General features: G+C 45.3%; 1 protein-coding gene and 1 long non-coding RNA gene across 2 annotated transcripts in view; one reads left to right on the top strand and one right to left on the bottom strand.

Annotated features, from left to right (window-relative positions):
* marchf9 (membrane-associated ring finger (C3HC4) 9) overlaps positions 1-15,334 on the top strand; it is a 41,534-nt gene extending 26,200 nt beyond the window's left edge. Inside the window, exons 3-4 of the mRNA XM_067976492.1 lie at positions 3,442-3,634; positions 14,491-15,334. Of these exons, the coding sequence (XP_067832593.1) occupies positions 3,442-3,634; positions 14,491-14,813 (516 nt within the window). The 3' untranslated portion in view covers positions 14,814-15,334. The remainder of the gene's footprint in view (positions 1-3,441; positions 3,635-14,490) is intronic.
* The window catches only part of LOC137307157 (uncharacterized), a 70,647-nt gene that overhangs the window by 12,555 nt on the left and 39,108 nt on the right, over positions 1-18,984 (bottom strand). The window lies entirely within an intron of this gene.

Below are 18,984 nucleotides of genomic sequence, written 5' to 3'. Positions count from 1 at the left end.
CATCACTGAAACAGATGATCTGGTCATTATCACATTGCTGTTTGTGGGAGCTTGCTGTGCGCAAAATTGGCTGCCGCGTTTCCCTATGTTATAACAGTGCCTAAACTGCAAAAAAAAGCACTTCATTGGCTGTGAAGTACTTTGGGACGTCCTGAGGTCATGAAAGACGCTATATAAATGCAAGTCTGTCTGTTTTTCTTTCAGATGTCCATGATCTATATATATATATATATATATATTTAAGTACAAGCCAGCATGAACAATAGCACAGTAAGCAAGCAGTCGCAGAGGTCCACTTACAATCAAGACATCTGAAGGGATTCTGGAGGCACTGCGTGGACAACCAATACACCCGGGTGGGGGAGAAACAGAATCCTAGTCTGGCTTTATAATTTGGCTCTAAGCGCTTGTGTCAAACTCCTCTGACTTCCTCAATTCTTTTGGGTCCTAATGTCCACACGCTTCTGACCTTCGCTACTCTTCTGGGTCCTAATGTCCACACGCTTCTGACCTTCGCTACTCTTTTGGGTCCTAATGTCCACACGCTTCTGACCTTCCAAACCCTTTTGGGTCCTAATGTCCACACGCTTCTGACCTTCGCTACTCTTCTGGGTCCTAATGTCCACACGCTTCTGACCTTCCAAACCCTTTTGGGTCCTAATGTCCACACGCTTCTGACCTTCGCTACTCTTCTGGGTCCTAATGTCCACACGCTTCTGACCTTCCAAACCCTTTTGGGTCCTAATGTCCACACGCTTCTGACCTTCCAAACCCTTTTGGGTCCTAATGTCCACACGCTTCTGACCTTTGCTACTCTTCTGGGACCTAATGTCCATACGCTTCTGACCTTCGCAACCACTCTGGGTCCTAATGTCCACACGCTTCTGACCTTCGCAACCACTCTGGGTCCTAATGTCCACACGCTTCTGACCTTCGCAACCACTCTGGGTCCTAATGTCCACACGCTTCTGACCTTCCAAACCCTTCTGGGTCTGTCATTTCTTGTCTCCCTTCAGCTCCGCCAAGCTTTCGGGAGACAGCATGGGTCCGTTCTGCAATTTGCTCCCATTCCTGCTGTACCAGATGCCCCTTGAGAAGGGTGACCATCCCTGCCAATAAGTTGCTTCTCTCCTTTCCCTCACTCCCCGGAGAATTGCTTCTCGCGCCTGACCATCCAACTGGATCTGACCGCTTCTGTGGCGTAGGGAAATCGCAATGCACGCAGCTGCCCTTGCTCTCCTCGGCCCTATTTCAGGGGTTTAGCATTTTTAAGAGGTGCTAGCCCTTATTGATCCAGCTCCTCCATTGAAACCCTGCTGAGCAGATGCTATTGCACACAATTTATTGCAGGTCCTGGAAAGAGTAAAACCCCGGGTTACATAGCACGCCTGTTGACGCTTAATACAATGTAAGCAATGCCCATTGAACCCTCAACATGCTCTCAGACAGTCATTTCTAGGCTATAGTATGACGATAGTACATTGTGCTACATAATTAAACTGCCCGATGTGGTACTGAGTCAACACACACCAGGAAGGTCCCAGGGTTCATTCCTACTTTGTGCTGAAGTAGCTGATTTCAGCCAGGGTGGACACTACAGACAAGAGAGGTGGGATGGGGGTTTGGGAAGGAGCCAATAGTTCCTGCTCCTCCTGGTCACTATCCAGTGGGCCCCTGCTGGGAAAATGCACGTCGGGTAAGAGCAGGATCAGGCTCGGGTTGTGATTACCACCCCCCCCCCCCCGCCCCATGGTTGAATAGCTTGCTGGCCCTCGTCGTGTAGACTCGCATGAAGAACGGTGACCTGGGTCAGATACCAGGCGGGGTAGATGGAAGTTAAAACACAGATCAGCCATGATCTAATTGAATGGCTGAACAGGCTCGAGGGGCTGAATGGCCTTCTCCTGTTCGTATGAGACAGGTCAAAGGATATTGCCGATTGCATGATGTAGGACCTGAGGGTAAATTGCATTTGTGACGTAGGCGTGGAATCGACATTGGATCACATGACTGGAACGGCAGCATTACCAATTCCTCAGATTTTGCTCTTCTCCCTTTCGGTAGTGAAGTAGCTGGCATCTGCCTGGCACCTTCCCTTGACACAGCTGGGTTTGGGGGGCACAGACCAAACACATGCCACATACGCCCTGCACTGCCGTGTTTTAATATTGTATTTTTTTTCCAAACACACAATTTGTGTTGTGGAATACTTCCCTCTACATCTCTCACTTTTGCTACCCATAACTGCCCTGCACCTTTTGTGAGTTTAACCTCATCACACAAACCTCTTGAGTACCTTCTGATTGTACTAACTCTGCATCTCTGAAAGCCCAGTCATACCAGGGTGCTCCTCCTGCACCTCCCTGAAGGCTGGCTCTAAAAGCCAGAGGCCTAGGGACAGGATACTCCGCCACTCCTCAAAGAGGGAGATGAAGCAGGGCATGGAGAGAGTCAGGAGAAACCAAGGACATAACAAAAAGAAAAGTGAAGTGTTAACAGTTCAAGAGGTAAATGGTGACCAGGGACTGGGTTGGTGAAGTGGGTGAGGGCAGTGTCCTTTTACCCCGGGTCGAAATCCAGCCCTGAGAGGGAAGTCTCTTCTCTCTGCTGGGTGAAAGGACTCCATCTGAAGTGAGTTGGGAAAATGGCAAGCCAGTTACTAGACCACAGCACATAACTACTGATAATTCAACCCACATTTGGCAGTCTAACTCAAGAGGCCTTAAAGATGGCTGATGTGGAAAATCAAAATGTTGCATTGCTCCCGAGCCCTGCCGTACTGAAGCTTGCGTTAAGGCACCTTGTTGGGACAGAGTACAGGGAACTTTACGCTGTGTCTAACCTGTGCTTTATCTGACCTGGAGATGCTTCATAGCTGATTCCAATGATACTCGATCTGTCATGTCTGAGTGCCTTTGTTCTGACTGGTGCTCAAGATTGCTCTTTTGGATGTAAGGTAGATCCATTGTTGTCTTGTTCTAGACTGGCCTCAACATTTCTAATCGCCATGGCAACTTTAGCCAGCTCATGAGCCAGATCTTTAGGTGACTTCCTGTCTGGGGTTCAAAGTTCAATGCTGTCATAATTTCATGCGCTATTGCAATCAAGTCATGTGTTACTAGCATAAGGTGCTTGGCTTTAATGTTATTCTCTTTCCCTCTTATGTTTCCAACCCTGGCCCACTCATTCTCTTACATCACAATCTCTTAATTTCTTTGTCTCCCACTAATTATTCACTCACTGCGTCATTTCTGCCTCTCCTCTATTTCTTCTTTTCTTTTTCTTGCCTTCTCTCTGTCATACTTTTTTGTCTCCTTCTATTTTTCTCTCACCATCTTGTTTTTTTTCTCTCTCTCACTATCTTTTTCTCCCCCTTCCCCCTTCCCCCTTCCATGCTCTTCGCTTTTTCCATATTCTGCGCCCTTATCTCTTCCATTTCAGTGGCAGGCAATCTCCCTCACAGTGATTGAAAAGGTCCAGATAGCCGCAATCATCCTTGGCTCCCTCTTCCTAATTGCTAGCATCTCCTGGTTAATTTGGTCCTCCCTCAGTCCGTCGGCTAAGTGGCAGAGACAGGACCTGCTCTTCCAGATCTGTTACGGCATGTATGGCTTCATGGACATCGTCTGTATAGGTAAGCATCTCTGTGTCAAACCTCAAACTGTACATCGTACTATGGTCAGTGTCCTCTGAATTTTCGTTCCTTTTGACTTCTAAGGTTCAAATATGCCAGTTTGCGCACACTTCTTCAACCATACATACTGTGTGAAGTCAGGACCCATCGTGTAGTCTCCTAGTCTAACTTGTTCTTTCCTAGGACCTCAAAAGTGTGGAACCTTTCTGTCTGCCTCTCCTATCTCCAGGCTTTTAGAACACCAGGTTGATGTCCCCTGATTTAGCTTGCGTTCTCTAGGTGTCAGTTTGGTTCAGTTGGTAGCACTTTCACCTCACAGTCAGAAGGTTGTAGGTTCAAGCCCCACTCTAGGACTTGAACCCATTATCTTTGCTGTCGCTCCAATCTGAGGGAGTGCTGCATTGTCAGAGGTTCTGTCCTTTGGATGAGACGTTAAATCATTGCCCTATGACATTAAAGATCCTCTGGTATACTCTTTGAAGACAAGCAGGGAATTTTCCCGGTGTCCTGGCCAACATTCCTCTCTCAAACAACTCTGGCAAAAACAAATTAGCTGGTCATTGATCTCAATGCTGATTGTTTGATCTTGCTGTGCGCAAATTGCCTGCTGCATTTGGCTCTAACAGTGACTGCACTTTCAAAGTAATTCACTAAATGCGATGTTTCTGAGAGATATGATAAGGCGCTACAAAAATGCAAGTCTTTTTTCCATTTCTCCTCTGCTGTCTGACCTTGGTGGTCCTGGACTATGAGCCTTCACCTGAGCTTTCTCAATTAAAAAAAAATCCCTAATTACTTGTCATCCGGTCGTACCTCATTTTTTACTGAGCATGTGCAGAAGGGCCTCAAGGCATCATGGGAGGGAAGCTTCTCGTCCCTATTCGGTTGTTGCCATGGAGAGGGGCAAAGCTCCCATGATGCACTTCACCCGCTGAGCAAACTCAGTGGATTAGTTACGTGGTCCCATTGACAAATCAGCAATATGAAACGGATTGTGTGTATTTATCTCCTCCCCTCATTTCCAGGCAAGATCTGTCTGGAAAACATTTGCAATATCATTTTATTTTTAAACACCATGTGATTGATAGCTTAGTCTTTTACAAAAATAATAATTGTGGGCCATACAATACGAACTGCAGCAAATCATAATGAGAGATTACGTGGCTGTAGCATTGGGTTTCCAACCAGGAGGATGGGTTTGACAGTCTGGGCCTGGGTTGTCTGACAGAGGAAGGGACAAGTGGCTTGGGGAAGGTTCCCTTCCCTTCCCTCCCCCCCCCCTCCATCACTGTGCCAGTTGTTGGGCCAATTGGTGTCCACATGGAGCAGGTAGTGATTCGGTTACAATGCTGTGGTGGCCTTCTGACCCATCATGTGACAGGATACACCAACAACAGTTGTGGTCAAGATCCGTGGGTCATGTGACAGGAATGCCCAGTGAGTCCGTGCCATGTGATATTGGGGAATAGCATTGGCATTGAACAAACCCATCGCCTGTGGCATTGCTAACGGTAAGTCAGAGTACACATTGTCTAATAATGACTACATTTCATGGTAGCATAGTCCTGTGTGTCATATAACAACAAAGAGTGTTATATCTAGTTTACTAATAGGGGTAAAGGGGACTGTCTTGCAGAAAGCTTTCTGTTGGTTAGGTGAGGCTGTGTTTAACTTCACCTGCCCTTATAAGGCCACAAAGGATACTCAAGCCTAGCAAGTGTCTGCCTAGCAACGGAATATTGTAGCTCTGTTTTGGTAGAATCAGTCCAGCCAAAGCCGTACAGACCAATAGAATGGGTGAGGATGGTCCATCCTCTGCTAGGCTGGGCTGTCAATTCTCTACGAGATTATGACTAAAGTAGTATGAGAGTTGTTAATCTCCATGGGGACACGAGCTGTGCAACTAGGCCTCAAGATTCTGTATCAGTCCACACGTGGTATCCGTGAGAGAGCTCCATGCACCATTCCTCCTGCCTGTGGAACTCTCTCCTAGATGGTGTCAATATCTGGAAATTTGCACTCGGTTTGCATAAGTGCAAGGTCAAGAGTTATCTATCGCTTGCTACGGCAAGATTGCTAAAAGGTCTAGTAGGTCGTGGACAGCCTCCAAATGGTGCCCAATCTAATCCATTCAAGTATTCCTGTGCTCCCAACAGTAGTGTTGTTAGAGGTTGCTTCTGACCACAACTTGTTATCCCAGCTGATACAGGTGAGACTTCTCAGTTGAGAAAACAATGGGAAATAGGACAATCCCACTTTGCAAGGATTGGGGATTTTAGATAACTTTAGTGACTGGGAGCATGGGCATCAATTATGTGGCATTTTCCCAATGGGCTTTTTTTAATGCTTTCAAATTTGCAAAAGCCCTTGTGTCTAATCATCAAAGATGACCTTTAGTTTAAATAGTCTTAAGTGAATGCCCCATACCAGCCTGACCTTCTCTGTGCAATCCCCACTGGGACTTGTCCACTTGTACACAGCACTTAAACTTTGCCTTGAGGCTAAGAAGGATTTTCTCTGCGAAGCGGCAGGTGACTTTTCAGATACCAATGGAAGCAACAAAGAATATATGAAAAAAAGAGATAGTCAAGGACGAGGAAAGGCTATTCAGCCCCTTGAAGCTCATCCCTCAAACTCGCCCAGCTTAGTATCGAGCTGCATTTTGAATGCCCCCTAATGTTTCTGCCTTCATGTTTATTAAAGGGGTGAAATTCCTCTGAAAGGAAAACAGGAGACTATGATTTTACTTTTCAATTTTTTAATTCATTCTGGGGATGTGGGCATTGCTGGCACTTATTGTCCATCCCTACTTGCCCTGAGAAAGTTCGATGCTAATGAGTGACTTGCTGGGCCACTTCAGAGGGCAGTTTAGTTCCACACCAACGGAGTTGATTCTTGAGTTACATCTCGGCCCAGACTGGGTAAGGATAGCAGGTTTCCTTCCCTAAAGGATATTAGTGAACCACTTGGGTTTTTATGACAATCTGACAGCTTCATGGTCACTTTTACTAATACTAGCTTTTTATTTCCAGAAAAATACTGAATTCAGATTCTCAAACTGCCCTGATGGGATTTGAACTCATATTCTGCTGAATTATTAGTGCAGGATTACTAACCCAGTAACATAACCACTACACTGCTGTACCACCTCCCTCATTCCTTAGCAGATCATTAGTTATGGAGGAAAACAGGCAGTCACCCACTTTTTGTAAATATTTTTATAAAATTCCTTCTAATATCTGTTTCAAAACTATTTCGTATCAAGTTAAATTTTGAATTGAAGTGTTTTTTTTCCTCGCACATGCCATAGTATTGGTCTCCTGGAGTACTCATGTTTTATTATTGATCTCACCATGCTGACTACAGGTTAGCGCTCAGGCTGTTGACATAATGAAGCAAATTCAGTAGTAAATCCCCAACTAACAGTATAGGCTTTAAATATTCTGACAGCAAATGGGTCCATTAGCATTCAAAAACATAAGGGGGAGGGGTCATTTTGACCTGGGCGAGTCGGCAGCCCATTTCACGTGGGAACATTAGGAACAGGAGGAGGCCATTCAGCCCCTCGAGTCTGTTACATAGGAACAGGAGGAGGCCATTTAGCCCCTCGAGCCTGTTACATAGGAACAGGAGGAGGCCATTCAGCCCCTCGAGTCTGTTACATAGGAACAGGAGGAGGCCATTTAGCCCCTCGAGCCTGTTACATAGGAACAGGAGGAGGCCATTCAGCCCCTCAGGCCTGTTACATAGGAACAGGAGGAGGCCATTCAGCCCCTCAGGCCTGTTACATAGGAACAGGAGGAGGCCATTCAGCCCCTCAGGCCTGTTACATAGGAACAGGAGGAGGCCATTCAGCCCCCTCGAGCCTGTTACATAGGAACAGGAGGACGCCATTCAGCCCCCTCGAGCCTGTTACATAGGAACAGGAGGAGGCCATTCAGCCCCTCGAGTCTGTTACATAGGAACAGGAGGAGGCCATTCAGCCCCTCAGGCCTGTTACATAGGAACAGGAGGAGGCCATTCAGCCCCCTCGAGCCTGTTACATAGGAACAGGAGGAGGCCATTTAGCCCCTCGAGCCTGCACCGCCATTCAATTATATCATGGCTGATCTGTACCTCAACTCCATTTACCCGCAAAAGATCTGTTTTTGAACATTTACTGAAAGTATCCAGTCACTATGAAGCTATTCTTCCAAGGCTGGTTTGAATATTTCACATGTCTACTTCGAACGTACAAACCGTGAAACAAACCAGTTCTTTTCGATCAAAGAAACAGTGCTGCTAATTAAATCGAGGAAGTGCACCGTTTTGATCCTTTGATCAAAGGCACAGTCTGATCTTTATGTAAGTGAAACAAGCAATTCAAACTGTTAGAGGGCAGAGGCAAAAATTGTATGTGTGTGGGGGGAGAGGGAGGGAGGAAAAATTCCCTTCCCCCGGCCACTTCATATAGTTCTCAGTGGGTACCTTCAAATCGTCATTGGTATTAAACCCCTCCACCTCTCTCCTCCTTTAAGATGCTCCTTAAAACCTATCTCTTTGACCAAGCTTTTGGTCACCTGTCCTAATGTCTCCTTATGTGGCTCGGTGTCTGTTAACGCTCCTGTGAAGTGTCTTGGGACGTTTTACTACGTTAAAGGCGCTACAGAAATGCAATTTGTTGTTGCAGAGACAAACTGGGTGAATCTCCACAAGGCTTCTCCTGATCATCCGCTGTGACTTCAGCAGAAAGCCTGGGAAAACGTCATGAACGGTGTTTCCATGGCTCTTCTGCCGAGGATACCAGGGACGATTGGGAAAACCCCTGCAGAAATCCATTTCCCCCCCTCCCCCCCCCAATAATACCTGCCTGGGCAAGGAGATTAGCTGAGAGAATGGAGGGAAAACAGAGCGAAGGAACAGCTCATCCAGTTGCTGTGTGGAAATATTGAGTGAAGAGACTGTAAGGGCTGAAGGATGCAGGCAGTCAGGTCAAGAAAAGGCCACATCTTATAAAGTACTAAATGGGATTTATCTTACTCCACTGAACCAAGAGGTGACTGCACATTTTATAACGTCTGAGGTTCTTTATTGCCTTATTAATGACACCAGTGGAGGTCATACATGCGTTTTCCATAAATCTTTATAGAGAATGAAATAACTGCTTTTCTACAGGGGATTAAGGCCACGGATTTTACTATTAGCTCATCTTATAGGGCCGGACAAAAATTGTCAGGAAGTGATAATTCACCTTTATTTTAAAAAATCATTTAATCCCCCCAACATTCGACTGAGAGTGAGAGTAGGCAAGCAGCTTGCACGGAGGATGCTGGCTGCTGGTTCGTGCCTGCGATCATCCACACGGTGAGTTAGTGATCTCCATCGTGCCGCTGGGAGAAGGTCCGTTGGAGGTCACTGGGCTTCCTCACAGGGAGGGAGGGAGGGAAGGTCAGAGGGAGGGCTGTCCTTGGGAAGGTCAAGTGAGCTGTCCTTGGTTTGGTCAAGAGAGCTGTCCTTGGGATGCTCGTGCTCTTTCCAGTGCTTGGGTTCAGAGCCTTGTGGTTACGCCTGTGAACTGGTTGCCCGCCTTCCCTCTGGGGAGGGGGTTGAGACATGGGCTCCTCAAAAAAAAAAAATGAGAGGAAAGAAGAAGAGGAAGTCTTACCTTAAAGTAGCCCTTCTCCTATTGCCATTTGCCGTTTTCCTTATGTATTGTAGCCAGCAATAATCTGACATTGGCAGCATTTTGTCACCAAGAGACAATGATGGTTCAAAGCAGTTAATGGCTGCTCTCAACCGAAAATATTGAGCATAAAATTATTTCTGCTGTGTAGGGGAAAGGATGCAAGTGAATTAGTGCAAGCAACTCAATCTTGTAGGTGTGCTCTTTGCAATAAATATTAGTTGTTTAACACTTGAAGCTTTCCTCTTAAATATGGTTTTAAACATAACTGAATTTTTATATTAAAGCTGAGAGGACCGACTGTAGAGTGGGCTCTAGCGCGTAGCAAGAACGTGTGTATTGAGAGTGAGTTTATAAAAGGATGACGAGATATAGCGGGGGTAGCTATATGAATATAAGAAAGGTCAAGAATAATAACAGGCCTTTCGGCCCACTTAGCTCTGCCCTCCAGTACATTAACTCCGCCATAGTGGCATTGAATTGTAAAACTAGGGAAGTTGGCAGAGCAATTCTGTCAAGATGATGATGAGCAACAGGATGGAAAGAATTATGGTGCCCAGGTCATGGCTGTCTCAGTTTTGATGGCGATGGTGGAATGTTCCCATTGTCCTTGATAGATAGTGTAGTGGTTACGTGACTAGACCAGTAATCCAACAAACGGAAGTTCAAATCCAACCATGGCAGTTTGAGAATTGAATTAAGTTTTTTTTTAAAATTTGGAAATAAAAAACTGGCATCAGCAATAGTGACCATGAAGCTGTCAGATTGTCATTAAAAACCCAGCTGGTTTCACTAAGGTCATTAAGGGAAGGAAACCTGCTGTCCTTGCCCAGTTTGGCCCTATATGTGACTCCAGTCCCACACTAACGTGGTTGACTCTTACCTGCCCTCTGAAGTGGTTTAGTAAGCCACTCAGTCAGGACAACTAGGGATGGGCAATAAATGCTGGCCTGGTCAGCAACGCCCACATCCCGACAAACACTCCGAGCTAGGTGTGCCCATTCTTAGCCTGGCAGCTGTGTTGGCAGTTGGGACCTGTGCTCAATGAGATGAGGTATAACAGTCGAGATACTAGGAATGATAATTGTAGGAAAAACCTGATGAAATGCTTCAATAAATTCAACGTCAACGACTACAGTGTGTTAGCCGTGGTACTTTATAAAGGTTAGACTGACGTTCAGTGAGGGGGGAGTCAGTAGCTCACCATGAGTTCTAGACACTCAGAGATTCATTCTTGAGGGATGTTGTCAGCAGGTTGTCACTGAGCGGCAAATCTGTCCTTTAATTCTTTTTTTTAAAACGTCTGTAATTAATTTATCGCCAAGGGGACAATAAAAACAACATTACAGAATCTGACACTGGGGCAGATGAGGCCTCTGCCACAGCTCAAGCTTACAAAGGAACAGGAGGAGGCCATTCAGCCCCTCGAGCCTGTTCCACCATTCAATTCAATCATGGCTGATCTTTACCTCGACCCGATTTACTCACCTTTGCTCCAAATCCCTTGATACCTTTACCCAACAAAAATCTATCGATCTCAGTCTTGAAAGCTCCAATTGTCCCCCAGTGTCCACAGAGGAGAGAGTTCCAGATTTTCACTACCCTTTGAGTGAAAAAGTGTTTCCTGATTTCCCTCCTAAATGGCCTAGCTCAGATTTTAAGATTATGTCCCTTTGTTCGTGATTCCCCCACCAGAGGTTAGCTTCTCTAACCAAACGAGAATATCAGCAACAAGTTGGATAGTGTGTCCAGCACAGCAAAAAGCCCCAAGGTGCTTCACAGAATGGGAGGGGTTAGGGGGTGGGGCGGTGAAGAACAGACAGCGAGTTGGGGAAGGAGATAGAGGGGATTGGGGGGGGGGGGGGAAGAATGGACAGCAAGCAGGAGATAGAGGAGTTGGGGGTGGTGTGGTCAACGAGAGGTTTTGAGGAGAGTTTAGAAGGTGAGGTGAGATGTAGCAAAGGTGATGGGCTTTAAAATTTAACATAATTGGTAAAAGAATCAGAGGGGAGATGAGAATGTTTTTTACGCAGCGAGTTGTTACGATCTGGGATGCGCTGCCTGAAAGGGTGGTGGAAGCAGATTCAATAGTAAGAAAGAAAGAACTTGCATTTATACAGCGCCTTTCATGGCCTAAGGACTTTACAACCAATGAAATACCTTTGTCGTGTAATCGGTGTTGTAATGTAAGATAATAACTTTCAAGAGGAAAATTGGATATATACACAACGAGTTGTTATGATCTGGAATGCGCTGTCTGAAAGGGCAGTGGGAGCAGATTCAATAATAACTTTCAAAAGGGAATTGGATAAATATTTGAAGGGAAAAATTTACAGGGCTATGAGGAAAGAGCAGGGGAATGGGACTAATTGGCCAGCTCTATCAAAGTGCTGGCACAGGCATGATTGGTCGAACGGCCTCCTTCTGCGCTGTATGATTCTATGGAGTTTAGGGAGAGAGTTGGCGTGCAGGGGTGTAACAGCTGAGGTCTCTGCTGCTGATGGTGGAATGGAAGGTCTGAGGAGGGAAGGACATGAAGATTAGGCTGGCATTGGGAGAGCAGGTGGCATTCCATAGATTTCAGAATCCTTATCCTTATTTACATTAGCCTCTGCCCATCCAACCTCTGCAACCTGCTCCAGTCTTACCATTTGCCTTTGTATTGTGCCTTTAACATATAAAATGTCACGAATGGAAATAGATGGGGGAATGAGCCATGGGGGGGAAAGAGTGGGAGGGGCGACAGAGAGTTTGGACAAAAAGAAGTCTTTTTTAAAGGTGGAGAGAGAAGCGCAGAGGGGGAAGGGTTTAGGGAAGAGGTTCCAGAGAGTGGAGCTGAGGTGGCTGAAGGCGAAACATACAAGAACCGTATCAAAACTATCTGAACTCCTGCCACTTACAGCTGGCAGAAGACACTTCCATCCCATTGAACACTGGTCTCAGTGGTGAAAGTACAGTTCTGTAACCCACTGTGACATCCGTACCCCACGTGTATAACAGGTATCCATGGGGGAGGGGGTTGTCCTTACCTGGGGAACCAATAGTGATCAATTTGGCATTATTAGAATTAAGGTACACCAATATTTGCCCTTAAAATCATTTTTAAAATGACCTGATAAAATGTATCATCCTCCCCGGTTATTCCTGGCAAAATGGCTGCCAAGTAACAGCCTGTTTTGTGCGGTTTGAGCAATGCCAGCAACGCCCCCTAGGGGTGGTGGTGGAGATGACTGCGTGATGGATGGCCTGGGATATTTTCAGTTCTGGTAATGGACTAATCTCAAAGTGATAGCCTTTCAGGTGTGCTGTTGTTGTACTTCCAGATGCTGGTTATGCAGCCACCATCTTAAATGTTCATTTCACACATGGCCGCACACTCCACTTTCCTCTCAATCAAGTAATTAGATCCTCAAGATGCCATGGTTGGATTGAAAATCCAGAGCAATGACCATTTTTCATCGTTTCCTCTAAGACGCTGCTAAATGCAGAACGGCTGTTAGCTTAATTTAATCTAAAACACTCAACTTCATAGAACAGAGATCTCGACTGCATCCAGCAACAACAACCACCTGCATTTATATAGCGCCTTTAACGTAGGAAAACGTCCCACGGCGCTTTCACAGGAGCGTAATCAAACAAAAATTGACACTGAGCCCCAAGGACCGTTTCCGTTCTCCTGCCTGAGATGCAGAGCTGGTGTGCAAAGTTCCCTGTCGTCGGTGTGTACTCACAAGTCAGCCCCTGAAGACTGTCTAACTAGCAGTTTTCAAGCCTAAAACAGGGTGTTGAGAAGTGATTGAGACACTGGTTATAAAAGAAACCCAACAGCACTTGGGACTGACAATGTCATTCTGTGAAATAGAGTTCGCCTTAAGTCCCAAATAAAATGCAAAGCAGCTGATAAACAATCAGTTCTGAATGATTGATTGGAATTCCCTGAGATCATTTAAAGGTGCATTCCTCATTACTGCAAGAGGGCTGAATCAGATATCACACCTAGAGGCTTGGACTCGGGGCGGGGGCGGGGGTCAGGTTGAGCCCCATCTATCCCACCACCTATTGGCTGTTCAGCACACTCCTTATTGATACTCCGCCCCCTGTATCCTAAGGACCAGGGTAGACGGAATAGGGTCGCCAACTCTGGGTGAATTCCTGGAGATTTCATCACATGACCTCCCACCTCGAGTCGCCCCACCCCCACACTCCTGCCATTGGTCCATCCTCCAGACACACTGCCTTCCCACGGCCAATTGGAAAAGGATCAGACTCTTTGTTACCCAATTGGATTAATCTTGACTGTTAGTGAAACAGCCTTTTTCCCCCCATCTCCAATATTTGCATAACTAATAAATGAAAGTATTCAAAGAAAATGAAAAAAACACAATGTGTTTAATGCCCCAATGATTTTTCCCCTGAGTTTGCTCGCAGCAGTGTCCTAGAGATTCCAGGACAATCCTGGAAGGTTGGCAACTCTCAACGGAACACTAAATTCCAAACTGTGCCTTTAGAGAAGAGTTAGTGACTAAAGGTGCTCTTACACTCTGCTTTGATTTTTTTTTTGTCCCAGTCACAGGGGTTGTGGGAGTGATTTCCATGCATCTCTCCCCTCCCCTCCCTTCCCCAATTTAGCTTTGTTCTGGGGTGTCCATTTGTGTAGGCCTTCTGAACTCTGCTGTGTAAAACAGACACCCCATTTATAGTGAAATGCTGCCATCTTGACACCAGTTGCCCTCATTTAACCTCGAGTCTACAACACCATCAAATCCCTGCAAGGCTTATTCTCCGAAATGTGGCCGACAGCAGGAGACCTGCCTCTCTTGTCGACGGCACTCATCGAAATGCAATCATGCCTTACGGCTAAATAAGTGTCCCATCTCTAGCCCATGCTATGTTTCCCCACCTATTTATTCATCTTACAAAGTCAATGAAAGAAAGTATCCAGTGGGCCCAATTGAGAGTTGCTAAAATCTCCAAGCTGAATGATAGTGAAGGTCAAGGTTCAAGCTTAGGTCAACTGAATGGGAGTCAAGCTGCACTGTCTACTAGAGACACTTAGATCGGAGAGGCATTTCAAAATGTTTGTGGCTTGTCGTGAGACTAAGTAGCCCTGAAATATTCATTACTGCTAAATGATGATAACATATTTTATGACATTGAAGTTTTTGAGTTTAAAAATTCGAATGCTCTTTTCCAGGCCTCATCATTCACGAGGGATCGTCTGTGTACCGAATCTTTAAGCGCTGGCAGGCTGTTAATCAGCAGTGGAAGGTACTGAACTATGAAAAGTCCAAGGACCTTGGGGAAGCCATTAGTGGGACAAGCAAGATAGGGGGAAGGAATTCACGGACGAACCACTCATCAAACAATGACAGGCGTTCCAATCAGCGCACGGGAACCATTTTGAATCATCACTGTGGATATACCATCCTGCACATTCTCAGCTATCTGAGGCCTAACAACCATCAGAATAGTAACAGCTCAAATAGAGAGCTGGTCATGCGTGTTACAACTGTCTGAAACAAAATGAAAAGGACCACTTACTGTATATCACTTAAAAAGCGAAAACTTTAGAGAATACACACAAAAAAAAAGTGCCACCGGGGTTGTGAAAGAAAGTTAACTGGAGACTCAGAATGACAACAGTAGGCTTGGTGTGATGGACCGCACCAGGCCTGAGCACAGGCCCCAATCTCTACGCCTGGAATTCGCCATCTTCCATTGTTTTCTAAACATTTTTTTAAAATTTCACTTCAGAAACCCCAGACCCAGTGTTTTATAAGGGGGGGGGAGAAAAAATGAAATGAAAAAAACTGAATCGAAGAAAAATGGAACGCAAGATAGTTTGTTTAAAAACTGCCAGAAAAAAAAGTGCAATAACGAACATCAGTTCCAAGATGCTGTGGGATCTCGGCAATAAGTTCTCTGTGTACTTCACCTTTAATTTAATGCATGTCACTGTTTTCTTCTTCTCCCATCTCGAACTGGGAGAAAACTAATTTATATGCAAATGGTGGTCTGCAAATAAATTTCTGTTTTTTAGGAGGGTGTCCCTAGAGTTTTCGGCGAGCTTTAAACACAGGTCCAAGGGAATTATTGGGATATAATATATACACAGTGCCCTAGCTCGATACCATAGAGTGTATTCTAATATATACAAGAGTGACCTATCTCGGTACTGTGGAATGTATTCTAATCTATACAGGAGAGGGCTATCTGCGTACCACAGAGCATATTCTAAAATATATAGGAGTTCCCTATCTCACTCCAATAGAGTGAATACTAATCATAGAAACATAGAAAGTTTACAGCACGGAAGGAGGCCATTTGGCCCATCGAGTCCACGCCGGCTCTGTGCAAGAGCAATCCAGCTAGTCCCACTCCCCCACCCTATCCCCGTAGCCCTGCAAATTCTTTCCTTTCAAGTACTAATCCAGTTCCATTTTGAAGGCAGTGATTGAATCTGCCTCCATCACCCCCTGAGGCAGTGCATTCCAGATCCTAACCACTCGCTGTGTAAAAAAAAGTTTTTCCTCATGTCACCTTTAGTTCTTTTGCCAATCACCTTAAATCTATGCCCTCTGGTTCTTGACCCTTCTGCCAATAGGAACAGTTTCTCTCTAACTACTCTGTCTAGACCCTTCATGATTTTGAATACCTCTATCAAATCTACGTGCAACTGTCTCTGTTGCAAGGAGAACAATCCCAGCTTCTCCAGTCTATCCATGTAACTAAAGTCCCTCATCTCTTGAATCATTCTAGTAAATCTCTTCTGCACCCTCTCTAAGGCCTTCACATCTTTCCTCAAGTGCGGTGCCCAGAACTGGACACAATACTCCAGTTGTGGCCAAACCAGTGTTTTATAAAGGTTCATCATGACTTCCTTGCTTTTGTACTCTATGCCTCTATTTATAAAGCCCAGGATCCTGTATGCTTTTTTAACCGCTTTCTCAACCTGCTCTGCCACCTTCAACGATTTGTGCTCATGTACCCCCAGATCTCTCTGTTTCTGTACCCCTTTTAGAGTTGTGCCCTCTAGTTTATATTGCCTCTCTTTGTTCTTCCTACCGAAATGTATCACTTCGCATTTTTCTGCGTTAAATTTCATCTGCCATGTGTCCGCCCATGCAACCAGCCTGTCTATATCCTCTTCAAGTCTATCACTATCCTCCTCACTGTTCACTACACTTCCAAGTTTTGTATCATCTGCAAATTTTGAAATTGTGCCCTGTACACCCAAGTCCAAGTCATTAATATATATATCAAGAAAAGCAATGGTCCCAGCACTGACCCCTGGGGAACACCATTGTACACCTCCCTCCAGTCCGAAAAACAACCGTTCACCACTACTCTCTGTTTCCTGTCCCTTAGCCAATTCTGTATCCATGTTGCTACTGCCCCCTTTATTCCATGGGCTGCAATCTTGATGATAAGCTACCATGCGGCACTTTATCAAACACCTTTTGAAAGTCCATATACACTGCATCAACTGCATTGCCCTCATCTACCCTCTCTGTTACCTCATCAAAAAACTCTTATCAGGTTAGTTAAACACGATTTGCCTTTAACAAATCCATGCTGGCTTTCCCTAATCAATCCACACTCGTCCAAGTGACTGTTAATTCTGTCCCATATTATCATTTCTAAAAGTTTCCCCACCACTGAGATTAAACTGACTGGCCTATGGTTGCTGGGTTTATCCTTATACCCTTTTTTGAACAAGGGTGTAACATTTGTAATTCTCCAGTCCTCTAGCACCACCCCCGTATCTACGGATGTTTGGAAGATTATGGCCAGTACCTCCGCAATTTCCACCCTTACTTCCCTCAGCAACCTAGGATGCATCCCATTTGGACTGGGTGACTTAACTACTTTAAGTACAGCCAGCCTTTCTAGTACCTCCTCTTTATCAATTTTTAGCCCATCCAGTATCTCAACTATATCTTCCTTTACTGAGACTCTGGCAGCATCATCTTCCTTGGTAAAGACAGATGCAAAGTACTCATTTAGTACCTCGGCCATCCCCTCTGCCTCCATGAGTAGATCCCCTTTTTCGTCCCTAATCGGCCCCACCCCTGCTCTTACTACCCATTTACTATTTATATGCCTGTCGAAGACTTTTGGATTCCCTTCTATGTTGTCCACCAGTCTATTCTCATACTCTCTCTTCCTTTTTCACTTCCCCTCTGAACTTTCTATATTCAGCCTGGTTCTCACTCGTGTTATCAACCTGACATCTGTCATAGGCCACTTTTTTTCCATTTCATCTTATATGTAAACAAGTGCCCTATCTCGGTACTACAGAATGTATTCTAATATGTAATATATATATATATATATATATATATATAGTAAAAAATATATATATTCCATATTAGAATACAATCCAGGATAAAGTTCCTATATATGTTTTAACAAAGGCTTCACTGTAGCAGACAGAGGAATTTAATACAGACCTGTCAACATGTCCGTTACTAATATCGCACAATCATATTTCAGCCCCTTTGACTTATTTGGTTCTGTTTTTAATGACTTTTTCTGGTTTGATTTTCTTTATTTGGGTTACACAAATGTTTTCCCTGGTGCACGGTAGAAGAGCTGAAAGTGTTACACAGCAGAGAGCAATCTCGAGGTGCACAGAACGCAATCGCATGAGACTCAGTAAATATCGATGGCCGGCCGGGTTTGGCTTGGTGTCTTTACTCATCACTTGTTGATCACGAGTGTCGGACCTCTGTGCAGCTGGGCAGGGCTTCACACAGCCAGGAGACAGAAGCTCTCCAGCATGATGGAGACCCGTGCAGCTAGCAAAGTGAGAGCGTTTCTTCATTTTGCCCAGATTTTGGCCATTAAATTGGCATTTGTGGCAAAGAGGGTTGCTAATCAACAGCCTGTGATGCTCCAGTTACCTTGGCTGAAATCGAGGTTGAGCAGGTGGGCCGAATTCCTGCTGATACACGATGGCATAGTGCCCAGGCTGTGTGCCAGACAAAAGGTCAGGAGAGTGCCCACACTGCACAGCCGCAGCAGCTGCAAAGGTGCAGTCTGCAGACTAACAGGATGCTGGTCTTTCCTGGAAATTGATGTGATGCCATTCACGACAATTTAAGAAGTCAATCATGTGGAAATATTTCCAGGAAACGAGGAGTAAGATGGGTTAATAAGTGATCAATCCAACTCCAAACTGGTACAGTTTAGCGAACAATCGTTGATCATCCTCCCGTCTTCTGGTGTAAGTACCTCTGGTCACCCCATTGGTGGGTGCAATTCTTTTTCCTATTGGCCTTGGAGGGGGGTGCAGTGCAGATTCACCAGAATGATACCGGGGCTCGAGTATAGAAGATTCGGGGTTGCTGCTCCAGTACCAGAACCACTGTACTAATGTACAATGTGCTTCACTCCTTTTGTGCTGTGTGTCCTATTAAATCTTCAAGGGTAAGACTTCCTCTGGCGGCTGTATGTAGTGACATTGTAAACACCTTTGTTTAGAAGGGAGTAAACGTTTGATGCAAAATGAGGTTTGTGTCTTGTTTACTCACCTCCAACTATGCCCTGTCAGCTTTGGCTCAGTGGTAGTACTCTTGCCTCCGAGTCAGAAGGTTGTGGGTTCAAGTCACACTTCAGAGACTTAAGCACCATAAGCCAGGCTGACACTTCAGTTCAGTACTGAGTGGGTGCTGTCTTTCGGATG

This window comes from Heptranchias perlo, chromosome X, assembly GCF_035084215.1.
Source record: "Heptranchias perlo isolate sHepPer1 chromosome X, sHepPer1.hap1, whole genome shotgun sequence".
In the NCBI taxonomy this organism is placed as follows: Eukaryota; Metazoa; Chordata; class Chondrichthyes; order Hexanchiformes; family Hexanchidae; genus Heptranchias; species Heptranchias perlo.
Note: the sequence above shows the minus strand (reverse complement) of the source record. Positions and strands in the feature narration are given on the sequence as shown.